The 13,539-nt window shown below is 41.3% G+C and overlaps 1 protein-coding gene across 4 annotated transcripts in view; it reads right to left on the reverse strand.

The window, feature by feature from the left end:
• The window catches only part of USP37 (ubiquitin specific peptidase 37), a 52,805-nt gene extending 39,292 nt beyond the window's left edge, over positions 1 to 13,513 (reverse strand). For 3 of the 4 annotated variants that reach the window (XM_073304958.2, XM_073304959.2, XM_073304955.2), the window contains exons 1-6: positions 13,279 to 13,513; positions 10,546 to 10,762; positions 7,833 to 8,004; positions 7,178 to 7,278; positions 813 to 994; positions 361 to 435 (exon numbers count right to left, since the gene is read on the reverse strand). In XM_073304958.2, coding sequence (XP_073161059.1) covers positions 361 to 435; positions 813 to 994; positions 7,178 to 7,278; positions 7,833 to 8,004; positions 10,546 to 10,701 — 686 coding nt within the window. In that variant the 5' untranslated portion in view covers positions 10,702 to 10,762; positions 13,279 to 13,513. Of the gene's footprint in view, positions 1 to 360; positions 436 to 812; positions 995 to 7,177; positions 7,279 to 7,832; positions 8,005 to 10,545; positions 10,763 to 11,422; positions 12,523 to 13,278 lie in introns of those variants that run through there. The other variant, XM_073304956.2, reaches the window with a different exon arrangement.
• Positions 13,514 to 13,539: the final 26 nt, after the last annotated feature.

Here is a 13,539-nt window from a genome sequence, read left to right on the forward strand (position 1 = left end):
AGTCAAAGCTGAAACCCAGTAAGACAACTTCTGTCAAAACCAGTGCAAATTACCACCAAAAGGCGAATATCCCAGATATTTATTTAGCATCCAACACCATTATAGAAGATGTGTTCGATTAGTGCTAACTTACAAGGCAAACACATTGTCTGCAGATAACATACTAACACAGAATTAACATACCTATATAGTGCTCTCTCTCACTCCCTAGGCCTTAACCCTTTCCAAACATATATTACAGAGTTATTTTGACAAAGATAGATCTGGGTATTCTTTTCAACAAGACTCATATTTAAAGAGTAGGTGGGCACACACAGGAGGAATTTGCATCAGAAACTACAAAAATAAGTAACAACTTACGATGAAGAATCATTCTCTTTGGGATAATCTTCATTCATCTCTGAACCAGAGGGCTGTGTTCTTTTCCTCTTTTCACTAACATAGCACAAGAATAAATCATTTCAAGGAATCATTAATTCAGACAGACAAAGTCAAACCTCTTCCTCCACCATGCATGCCTCATGTGCTCTCTGTATTTCCTGCTAACCTTTCACTATTTTCAAGTTTAAAATCTAAAATACAACAAAGAATTCTGTACACACAGCTCTTTTAGGTTGTTCCCAGAGCCAATGGACCAGCCGTAAGCTGGAAATGTGATTGTTAACACTTTTTTCAAAGCAAACCAAAAAATTATAAAAATGAACCAAAAGGGCGTATACGTACTTGTACGTGCAGTAAATTGTTATTAAGATTACACATTTGTATAGTGCTAAATTTTGATGACAGCATATTGAAGGAACTTTATTTCATACCGGTTTTCCAATAAGCCCGTTCTGTGAGGAGTTGATGAAGTGGGAGACACTGAAATGTTAATCCTGTTGCTAGGTGTTCCACTTCCTGGGGAAGTCTTAACAGATGTTCTACTTGGGCTGCCCAGCACCTTTCGAAATGGATTTTCTTCCTTTCCCTCCACAGTCACTCTTTTGGAAGGAACCTGCAAAATCCAGCAGGGGAAATCCACAATAATCAAAACTGAAAATGACTATTGTTATTCTAAAGTGGCATTTACATGTACCTCCCACAAATGCAGTATATGAAAACAAGGAAATGCAAAAGTTTAAGGACAGTAGAGTTTAATGTTGCACAGATGGAGTAAAGATTGCATATGTGAAAAGTCATTGTAAAAACCACCACATTATGGACATGCATACACGAAGTATCCATGCAAACTTTACCCTTCTTCCCCTCCCACACTGTCAGCGTCACTGATGTTGTTTCTACAGCACACTAATTCTTTCAGATACAGACCATGTCTTAGGTCTTCTGAGATGCACCTACTACACCTTTGGGTGCTATAAAATAAAGTGCAATAATATTAAGACAGATATTTTTTAAGAACAGTGTCCTGTTGCTGTTGACCAAACAAAAACAAATGTAATGCCATGGAAAGAGGTGGCATAGATGGCTAATTCTAAGTAATACTGATAGGTTTCAGTCTTGAGGACCGAACTAGAGGGATTAACCAGGTTGTATGCAGCATTAGTTTTTATTTTAAGACTCTAAGCAGCACTGAAAATTTGTTTGGAATAATCTTAAAACAACTTCCGTTTCAGGTTGCAATAAAAGGATTGACTTGGTACTTTCACAGAATTGTTATGTAACTGAAAGCCTTTGAATATGGAGTGAAACTTACAGTAAAGTGACTGATCTAGGCACCATGGCAAAGGGTTCTATGTTCTTTGCAAACAACTCTCACCTCAGACCTGATAAACTCACTACACCAAACACATCTTACAGGATATTTATCCATAAAGAGTTACATATAAGGTACAGAAAGCTCATAACATGTCAAGATTCATCATCGTTGTGAGACGTATGTATGGGTAGTATTTAAGGAATAATGTATTTACATTGAAAGTATGCTTTATGGATTTGGAGTAGAAATTAGTCACTATGTCTCAGTGATGGCCCACTTGGGCAGGAGAGAGTTGTTACTCCACCCTGTTTGACTAGTAATGCAACGCAAGGCTCAATTGTTTAGACTTGCACAATACTAAATCTCAGAAGAAGAAACCATCTGGGGCAACAACAAAAAACACACACTCAAAGGTAGCACTTCACAAGACAGGGGTTCACCCTGTCTTTGACCAGAAACAAAATGCTGTTTTCACTATAACAGACAAAGAAGCACGCTGTATCCGTTCACTGAGAAAACCCCCTTGTGGAGCATGGGTGCTTTCAGAAACATTTGGATCCTGGCTCTTGAGAAACTAGGCAGCTCTGCAACAGGCTGTACTCTGGGGGGAATCTACTTTATTAAACAGGAAAGGTAACCATTAATAAGTGCAGATCCGGGGTCATATTTTGTGGATTTTGTTTTGTATTATAACCACCTTTTGTTTCCACCACTCTCTATTTCTAGTTAAATCTTTATTTTTATTGTAAATGCTCATAAGTGCTGTGTGTATACAGGACCAAGGGTTTAAGGTAAAACTGGTAAACTGGGGTACACTGTACCTTTCAGAGCAGAGGATCTGGAATTTCTGTGAGTAGCCAGTGTCAGGGGATGGATATCACAGGGCAACAATTCAAAGTGTACTCCTGGGCCAATTCTGCACCAAAAAATTCAAAACTCGGCACCAAAAAAATTCAAAACTCCGCATATTTTATTTGTCAAAATAATGCAATATAATCACACCAGTTTCAATTGTTTGGGTAATATATTTAAACTACAATACAGAAAAAAAGTCACAACAACTATTCGTCATTTCCTAAACACATGAAAATTAAGTTACAAACATTTGGTAACTAATACCCTGCATTCCAGTAGTAATTCTGGATTTTCATTTAAATTACATTACAGAAGGGAAAAAAAAGGAGAATGTCATTTTAAATTGCTCAGACTTTCACATATGAAAGTCATAGTATTCCTAATCATTGTCCCGCATTTCAGTGCAATCCAGTATTGTCATCTAAATTATAGTACAGAAAACAAAGAGCCTTCAAGTTTTTCTCACTTAGTGATTTCCTTCTGCTAGAAAGGATCAAATTGTACAGTGAAAAATTTCTCTCTGCATCTGCAGAATTTCAGACAGCATTTATGCAACTCAAGGCCGGTTTGGCGATATTTGGAATTCTCGGTCACTGAAAGCCAAAACACTTAGAGGTCTACAAAAATAGGTTGACATTGAATAGCTTCAGGCACAAACTTTTCCCTGTACAATTTTAGCTCCTGTTCAGATACCTCAGAAAAAACAGGTATTATTTGAAAGTATTCACAGCGCTCTGGCAGGATATAAACATGATGAGGATCGAATAACCTACAAGCCTTCAGAGAATTTAGACCTGGTTGTCCAAATGACAAATATTTGTCAAGCTTTTCAGATGCTTCATGGAATGTCTCTTTAAAGAAATCTAGACCAGCAAATCTTTTAACAGGAGATAAGTTTTCTGCCTCCTTAAACTTGAAGAACTCTGAGGTGCTTTCTGAAGGGAGCTCTAGATGTGAACTGAAATATATCTGTAGTATATATCTGTAGTTCTTCCAGAAGGTCAAATGCTTTAATTGTGCAAGGCTTCATGTTCTCAAATGCCAGATTTAAACTGAGAATTTGTTCACAAAATTACGTGCTAGAAAAGTGATCTGTACTTTAGTTGGGTCATTCAGCATTTTCAGAATAGTTTGCACAGAAACTGGGGAGCTGCTATTGCACTCTTCATTAAAGAACTCTTTGTAGAACTGAAAGTTCTTAGAGTGATACCTGACAGCATGGAACCAGCTGTTCCAGCGTGTTCCACCTGGGCTAGGAGGCATGGATGCTTTGGCATCTGGAGACTCCTCTTGTGGTTTCTGGTTCATGAAACGGAGGTACCTCGCTTTCCTACAACTAGAGTTATAGAACATGTTTTTGAAGCACCTTAAAATGTATCAACCAGCTGAAAAGGCTTTCTAAATGATTCACCAATTAAGTTAACAATATGTGCCAAACAGGTATTATGCACAGAATTTGGAAACCGTGTAGAAAACACAAAATCAAATGACATTTTCATGTAACTAGCATCGTCAGTATCAATTACTACAACATTTGCATAATCAATCTGGTACTCACTTACTGCTTTGAGTACAGCCTGTGAAACAGCTGAGTGATTAACAGCATCTAAAACACCGTATCCACCATAAAAGAGTTAACATGCCCACTGCAATAAGGCTGTAATGGTGCAAACAGTACTTTCAGAACTGATCTTGCCTCATCATCACAATAGTTAACAAAGATAACAGTGATTTTCTTGTCTTTAAGTTTTCCTTTTCTTTGAGGTACACTTCAGGTAAGTACGTCTCAGTCAGTTGTGTCCTACAAGGAATTGAACCACCATTCTGTACCCTGCTGTCAAGAAATTCCCCTCACAAGCGGGTGGTCAGTCTTTGACAGGGGGATGTTGGCACCTGCTAGTGTCGTCATGCATGCTGTACAAATCTGAAAGCAGAAGAAGTTAGATAAGTCTTGAGTGAGCACAAAGATTTACCATCCATGTAACAGCTTTAATCTTAGATTAATACATTTATTCATATATTTAGCTCTGAATTTCTAGATTTTAATTTAGATTTATAGTATAGTAAATGATGACAATCATCATTTACAAAAAAGTCATTTAAAAACAGAGCCGTCTATTGAAGATTTCAAAGAAAGTGGAAAGATCCCATCGCTATGACTGTTCTATGCTACTTATCTTATTTTTCTGCATTATAACATTTTCTTATATTTCCACTCACCTCCACACGTTCTCTCTCTGACGGTGTTTTGTTTTTCAGTGGACTTGTAATGGTCTTCTGATGTTTATTTCTGCCTTCCTCTTCAGCCCATCTTCCTTCAGTTTGGTTTTTTTTGATGCAAAATGAGCCATAATTACAGACCATCTGTCATAACTGAGAACAACACTGCACAATGTGCAAAATAATTTGTTCCCATGCGCATGAAGTTTTGTGGGGAATTCTCAAGCACAAGAAGCTGGTGTAGCTGTTTTTGATGCGTGATATGAAGGCTGTTCACATTGTGCAAAAGAACGAATATCCCTTTGCCCTTTGACAGGTTTCAGAGTAACAGCCGTGTTAGTCCGTATTCGCAAAAAGAAGAGGAGTACTTGTGGCACCTTAGAGACTAACCAATTTATTTGAGCATAAGCTTTCGTGAGCTACAGCTCACTTCATCGGATGCGTACTGTGGAAAGTGTAGAAGATCTTTTTATATACACACAAAGCATGGTAAGCAGGAAAGTGGGGTGGGAGGAGGTATTTTTTCATGCTTTGTGTGTATATAAAAAGATCTTCTACACTTTCCACAGTACGCATCCTATAAAGTGAGCTGTAGCTCACGAAAGCTCATGCTCAGATAAATTGGTTAGTCTCTAAGGTGCCACAAGTACTCCTCTTCCCTTTGCCCTTTGGTAACTTCATCTGGGCCTAGCAGGGTACTTTGGGAAGTGTTTAGTTCTGATTGTCCTGACATTTTATTGACTGCTTGGTAAATGTTTTATTTGCCCTCAAAGTCTTTTTTTTTTTAAATGGATAGAGTAAAATAAAATAAAAAAATAAAAAAAAAAGTGAGAAGGCACACAGATCTTCCTAGCTGAGGATTCCCTTACTGTCATTTACAATAAGACTCCTTTACACCACTCTGGTAATGTAGCGGCCTTAAAACTTTCACAGATTCCTGGGGAAATTGACAGAGAATGGGAACTGTTTACTAACAATAGGAACATTAACAATGTTACTACCAGGCAGGCTGCTACATTTCTGCCTTAGAGAATGAGAACGATTAACCATCAACAGCAACTTTAACAACATTACTACACAGTCAGGCTGCTACATTTGTGCCTGAGAGAATGAGATCAATTAAGTAGCAGGCAGGCTGCTACATTTCTGCCTCTAGCCTGCCTCATGCATAATAAAAAGCTGTACCCTTCCATGCCAGCGAGCTGCAGTAGCAAGCAAGAGGAACAGAGTCTCTCTTTCTCTCGCTTGTTGGCATGCACGTAAGCCCAGCCCTGCACCCCCAAGACAATGCTCAATCATGCAGGCACACATGCCCAGCCCCCCTCCCCCATCTCTGAGGCTGCTCTAGGCACACTGGAACAGATCATAGAATATCACGGTTGGAAAGGACCCCAGAAGGTCATCTAGTCCAACCCCCTGACAGATACACTGCCTGGACTTCCAGGGACGAGGCGCATGTCCCCTGGCAGATTTATTTTTTGTTTTTCTGTGCAGGGGGGCACAAGAAAATGTGGGCCATATGAATTCTGTACCTCCACAGGGGGCAGAATTCTGTCAGGAGTAAAAGGGACTCAGGGATGGGTTGCAGCTACTGTTAAACTGAAAGTTAGAGCTGGCATAGCCTAGAAGAGTGCTTGAATGGCTGAAAGGCTGGTGGTGTCAGGAAGCTGACACCCCGCTACAACAAGACTCTCCTTCAGTGAAGACTGGGGGTAGAGCAAGGTGACTTGCAGTCCTGGGTATCCCAAGAACCGTCACAGCAACAAGCAAAGGAGTCAACAAAAAGCGACCTCAAGAAAGGTGGGTTTCAGTAAAGTAGGTCTGACGATTTTGCCTGAAAGGCTGAAGAGAATCTCACGAAAGATTAAAATCAGACTAATCTGATACCAAAAACTGTTTAACAGATGTTTACTATGCAAAATGTCACTTTCAGCCAAATCTGCCAATTACCGTATACATGAGCTTTGCATTTTTATTTCATCTATCATACCCAACTTCTGTGCAGTGTTTCAGCATAAAAAACTTAAAGCAACGTTCAGAACTACGCTGGGTGCAGACCCTTAAGTATATGTTTTCCTCCTTTACTACACTTTTCCAGCAGACTGACTTGCCTATCCAACAAGGAGTAAATGCACCCTTCCAGAACCAGTCAATGATGTTCCTGGATCATACAGAAGACTGGAACACACTTTTCCCACTACCCTACCAAGTGGTCAACTAATGGTGTGTCTCTCTCTCTCTCTAAGCCTGTCCTGATTCAAAAGGCTTGGGACACAAACTGGAATCACCTATTGTGCTACTACAATATGCAACATACACACAAAATGAGGGGGGAAGAGAGGAAGTAATAAAAAGGAACTGGGGGAAGAGCAAAGATCTGATGTGTAAACAAACTGTTTAACAAACCTGGTTTTCAATATATGGAAATTGCCTGTTAGCTTCCTTCTGGGTCGTCCTGCTGCCCAGAACACCTCCAAAGCTGCCAGATCCCTGAGACGGTTTCACAGCTGACAACAAATGCACATGCCATTTAGTTTACTTGTAGTTTTATATATTCTTGCTTTCTTTGTCAGAAATCATTTAAGGCTAGATTTTCAAAACATTCACCAGATGTATGTGTAAAAACCAGAATCTATATCTGGCAGACAATACAACATCAGGAGTGCATATGTTTAAAAAGCAAAAGTTTACACATTTTCCTCCTACAGTCTGTGTACTTAATGTGCAACAAACCCAAGTGTTCAAAGAAAGGAGAAGGAACTGTGCATGTCTTTGAACATGGTAAATGATTGGTAACCATTTTTCAAATACCAACTCACTTATACATTAAATACTATGCATGCCAACATTGCAGGGAAGTTACATAAACGTTAAAATAAAATTGGGTTCAATGGCCCAAAGAAAAGTATTCAAACAAAAGCAATGCAAAGGAACAAACAGCTTTAAAAAAAGGGAAGATGGTCAAAGATGGACAAAATGGTCAAAGGTGAACTGAAACTAATTCAAAATCTTATCTTTATCCAACCTGCTATTAACACAATTTGCATTGTTTTGCGCTTACCAGTATGAACCCGGTCATGGAGGACTGCATCCAGATACATCCTCATTTCATTTGCGTCCTTAGATGGTACCTTATCAATCGTCAGGAAGCTGGCATCCTTTAGGGTTAGCATCAGGCAACACAATTTTCCACCATTTGGTCGTAGGACCACAGTTTTAATGTTATGGCTTAGCTGGAAAGAAAGTAAAGGTATAACGTAGATCACTGTAAGAAATTAAATTATTTAAGTACTTCCACAATAAAAGAAAAAAAAAACTCCAAAACCAGTTATGTTGGCCAAGAGTTATAAAGAAAGAAAATGTACTTAAATACAAGTATTTCCCCCTCCTCCATACTGAGTCATCACTAAACCTTAAGTTAATATGGTTAATGAATTTTTAAAATGCCACTCAGAAAAGGCAACACTATCACTGACAAGCCCCTATTTTCAAGTGTTTACAACATTCAGAAACTTTCTTCACTGGATTCAAATTTCTTGATTCTCTCAATCCTAAATGAATGAGAGGTCAGTAAAATTTCATTTAGCTGCCAGAGATATCAAAATTAAAGAAACTTTTAATCAATTTAGCATTTTTTTTCAGATTTTTATCTGTTGTTCAATAACTCAAGACTTTTGAGGGCTAAACTATATGAAAGTTTCTAAAAGGTAAAAATTCTTGACAAGTTGGAAAAAAACTGGCTTGGTAATCAGTAAGTATCAAAAGACTGCTGAATATTCAGTACACATTTAACTTGGTTTCTTTTTTTTTTTTTTAATAGAGTAAAAAATTTACTAGTGCAACAAATACAACGTTAACATAAAAAAAAGTTGCCCTCCCTAATTAATCTACATATTCCTTCTCACTTTCTGCTAGGTTGGCTACGAGAAATCACCTGACCAATGATACTTTTTTTGGTTGCGCGTACCTTGAGGAAAACTTTTTTAAACAGATGAATAAACAGAGTTCTTGGTAACTTCAGGAACCAAGTTACACATCACTGTAACATTTCTAGTGTGGACATAATCCACTTCAGTCAGTGATTAGTTTTTCATTTGGTGAAGCTACCCTTCCACCATCTTTTATGCCCAACCCTTGCTTTTTTAATTAACTGAAAACTTTCAGTACAGCAAGAATTCAAGTGGGGCCTTCAAATCTTCCACTCTCTCCTAAAACAAGCACACCAGAAAAGACTCTCAATCTTGTCACCATCCAAGGTCAAACCTCCTGTTGCAACTTAAAAAGCTCTGAAGACATAACAGTATTCATCATCCTCCATTCTCTCCAGCCACCAGTTGTGTCTTGTTTAAACTAGATTATAAAGTCTCTTGGACAAAGAGACTATATATGTCTGTATATAGAATCTAGCATGATGGGGCCCCAACCCGGCTGAGGCCTCTAGGAACCACTAACAATCATTTTTTACAAGTATGAAGAGCTGCTAGCTTCCAGAGAGAGAAAGATTTAATTCAATTTGCCTCTATAACAGGACAATAGGGTCTCCCAAACCTGCAGATGAAGAGGTTTCTGATTAATCTGAACTTGAAGACAGAAAAAGGGACTTTTAAAATTTCTCCCAGTGTTTCCTATTACAGGAACTGTTGTTTCAATACATGAATATCACCAAATTGCTGAGAATTAAGTTCACACACTTTGTTTATCAACTTACAGTTGGCATGATCCCTATTTTTCTACCAATATGCTCATTAAAACCTTTGGTAGCACATGATACTAGATTTACTCATCTCACCAATCCAAACAAATTCCCTGCCAATAATACACAACTTTGCTCTTCCGTTCCTAATGTAGATTCAGCAGGTACCTTCTGGACCATTAAATCCATCCTATCCACTGAAGGGAACCCTCCCCAGGACTCCTCAGGTAAGAAGGCAGACAGTCCTTAGGGATATTAAATATACAGTAGCACTTAGACGAAGAATCACACAAGCTAATCTTTTTCTTACATAGAAAACATAGGACTTGCCATACTGGCTCCAACCCAACTTTTATGCTTTTATACTTTGTCTTTTTTAGATTGTAAGCTCTTCAGGGCAAGCACTGTATCTTCATGTGTGTCTGGACATGGTGTTTGGGGCACCCACTGCAATTTAAAAAATAATTAGGAGGAATGGGATGTAAATAAGAGAAGGAGAATTTAGGCTGAACGTATGAGACTTCCTGACAGCGAGATCTATCAAGTCTCCCAAGGGAAGTGGTGGAAGTCAGGTTTCTTGGCACATTTAAAATCTAGACTGGACAGCACTGTAGTCCATGTACAACAGTGAAGAGTCTTGCACCTGGACTAAGGGTATGTCTACACTGGGAATTTTCAGCAGTTCAACTGGAAAAAGTGCTAGTGCAGACAAGGTGTAGGTGACCTAATAGGTCTTCACATACGTGCTCTGGAAGTTTATCAAATAAGCAAAAAGAGTTTCAAAAAGATAATTAAAAAGCAAGATACTATATAGTTTGGTCATTTTCTTTCATGTCTTAAGCTTTTTCATTTCTTCCCAGTTAACGGTTTGCTCACTCCGGCCTTGGCATTCCACCCAACAATACACCTGAATAATTTAAAGTATGGTTATACAAAAGGATTAGTATTCTGGAAATGAAAACCAAGGAAGAGTCACAGGGGGAAGTTTGTGTGATACTTAGTAGTCTTGGAGATGACAGCTGTTCACAAAAGCGAACAATCCATGCATTGCTCATACAAAACACCTTGATATTTGGAGTACCTGAAATGTCTTTGGAATTCCTCCAACATTGTAGTGAACCACTAGACTCACTTTGTTGTCCTTCTCCACAATTTCAAAGCTTCCTTCTTTCCATTTTGTAATCCCAGTTTGTATGCTACGCATCCGGACAGGTCCATGCACCTTCAGTGGAGCCATTTTTTTTTTTCCCAAATAAATAACTTATAACAGATTAACTAAATTTACTTCACCTTGAAACCTGTTAAAAATAAGAAAATTAAAATTGGTAACTGGCAAATATATCTGCGTAAAGTGTAAAAATAAGGAATAGCGTATTTTGCAGGAGTTTAGTGAAAAAATAGAATACATTAAACAAAACATAGATAAAGAAATCTTCCACAATTTGGACAGCATTACTTTAACCCACTGGCCCCGAACTTTTAAGGGTCATGACCCCCTTACCCCGTCTATGCTCCCCCTCCACCAGGCTGGGGGTGAGGCGGGGGGAAGAGAAATGTGGACAAGGGTAAGGGGGCTGAGGCCACAGATGAGCACTGGGCCAGGAGCAGAGGTGGGTGGATCTCCCTCCCGGTTGGTCAGCCATGGGGTGTGTCCCACAGTTTGGAGAGCTCTGCTTTAACCCCTAAATGTTTAATGTTGGGTGAGACACCAAAAGATCTTGCAAATCTAATAATGTGGTTTCCACAGAGTTTCCAAAACAAATCCACCTTTAGCTAAGATCAAGCAGGGAATGATGATGGGTAGGGGAGAAAAAACAACACTTTTTTTTTTTTTTTTTTTTAGGAAACCACTTTTTTCCAAAATTAGACAATGAAACATCTAATGAGAAATCTGCTTTTAGTAACAAAATTTATTCTTTGTATTTTACATGCTTGAATCACTGTCACCTCAAACTCACACATTTCTCTGTCTCAGCCACCTGTTGCATCTTGTCATTGGTCCAGATTGCAAACTTTTGAGTATAGATTGTATTTTTACATTGGTACAGCACTTAGTACAATGAGACTCCAACTTGACTGAGGCTTCTAAGCAATACTAATACAAATTACTAAAACAACATGACAAATTATTCTGTAAATACTTCATGTTTTGATAGGCATTGTCTGATCAAAGCTTCTGTCTTTCCTTGGTTTTTAATAATAGGAACACACACATAACCACCCTTTTCTATTTAACTTTTGACTAAACACTATTCTTAATTACAACCTAGACACAAGGTACAGTAACTAAATAGCAGGGTCAAATCAGTTCAAGTTTGAACAACACAGTTTTAAGGGAGTTTCTTTAAAGACAATGAGGGTGTTTCCCGCAGGTTAATCAGCAGCAATATGTATAGCAGAGTGCCTTACTGAACCTGCCCTTTCATCACTAACTCTGACACAAATTCCATGAAAGGCGATGCAGTTTATCCAAAAACACAAGACTAAGAAGTTGCATTCCATCACCATTCCCTAGTGTAGACTTTCTCTCTCTCCATTTCTGCTCTGCTAGTGAAAGTAATGGTGGGAGACGCCAATACACACAAGATACAGGTGTCAGCTAGATCTGCTCTCAGCAAGGTTATACACGTTAGTCAAAACCAGTGCTTCCTTCATTAATGGCACCTGTAGAGCTGCACTGCAGGGAAAAATTAAGCAAAAGTCTAGCGTAAACATATCTATAGACCAGACTGCTGTCAATGGCTAAAGCTAAGTACTTAAGTATTTTGCCACTTTTTATTGCAGCTTATTCTCTCCACTCCCCTTTAGTTTTCTCCCAACAATGTAGACAGGCCAATTGGACGGAAGACCGCAATCTACAGACTCACACCTCCTCAGACATTCAAACAGAGAAACATTTTCTGACCATGACATTGCCCCCGACCGCATTTTTGATGGTGAAAGAACTAGGGAATCAGAGGCACACTTTCTTTTCCAAATATCAGAGGGGGAGCCGTGTTAGTCTGTATCCACAAAAACAACGAGGAGTCTGGTGGCACCTTAAAGACTGACTAATTTATTCGGGCATTAGCTTTCGGGGGGGTAAAAAAAATCCACTTGCTCCGGTGCATGAAGAAGTGGGTTTCACACCCACAAAAGCTTAGGCCCAAATAAATTTGTTAGTCTTTAAGGTGCCACCGGACTCCTCCTTGTTTTTCTTTCCCAAAGAGCAATTCGATATCGATAGGCCCCAGGAAGACAGGCCCTGACCTTCTTCATCATCAGGCCTCTGTCCAGCCCCAGGACTGCGGTGCTGAGGCCAGCGGGGGTCGCTAGACCTGCCAGCCCTTCCCCACACGCCCCCCTAGGTTGGGGGATCCAGAGGAAACCAAGGCCTGGAGCGCGGGGTGTGTGGGGGGGGGCGGGGGGGGCTCACACTAGCTGTTGGGCAAGGGCAGGGCCCCCCCCGGAGCGTCCCAAACGCCACAGGCCGGGCTCAGGGGCCGCCTAGGGGGGTGGGGGGCACAGCGCGGAGGGGAGGGGCTGAGGGCAGCCCGAAGAGGGAGCACCAGGCCGGGGGGAGGGGGGGGGGTCGGGGAGGGCCGCGCTCCCTGTGTGGCGTGGGGGGGGGGGGCGCCTAACGCGCAGGGCTAGAGAGCGACCCCGGGGCTGCCCGTGGGCGGCCGGGCGGGCCGGGGTCCCCGGGGGGGGGGGACCGCAGCGCCGGGGGGAGCCGGGCTCCCCTTGTCTGCGTGTGTGTGTGTGTGTGTGTGGGGGGGGGGTTATGGCCCCTCCCCGGCCGCCCCCGCGGCTTCCCCTGCCCCTGCCCCGCTACCTGCCGCTCGGCGTCTCCCGAAGCCCCGCTCGCTCCTCAGGGAGACCGGGGGGCGGGGGAGGCAGATGGCGGGAAGCGGGCAGCAGCGCGAGACTCCCCGCGCGCGGCGCGACACGCACGCCCGCCCGCCCGGCGCGGGCACGTCACCACGCCGCGGAGCACGCGCGCAGGCGCCGGCTGCCCCCCGCGTCCCCGGACAGGGAGCGCTCCCTGCCCCACAATTCAGCGCGCGCGGGCTCGCTCCGCGCCCGCCGGCTGCGC

The sequence above is a fragment of the Lepidochelys kempii genome, chromosome 11, assembly GCF_965140285.1.
Source record: "Lepidochelys kempii isolate rLepKem1 chromosome 11, rLepKem1.hap1, whole genome shotgun sequence".
Lineage (NCBI taxonomy): Eukaryota > Metazoa > Chordata > Testudines > Cheloniidae > Lepidochelys > Lepidochelys kempii.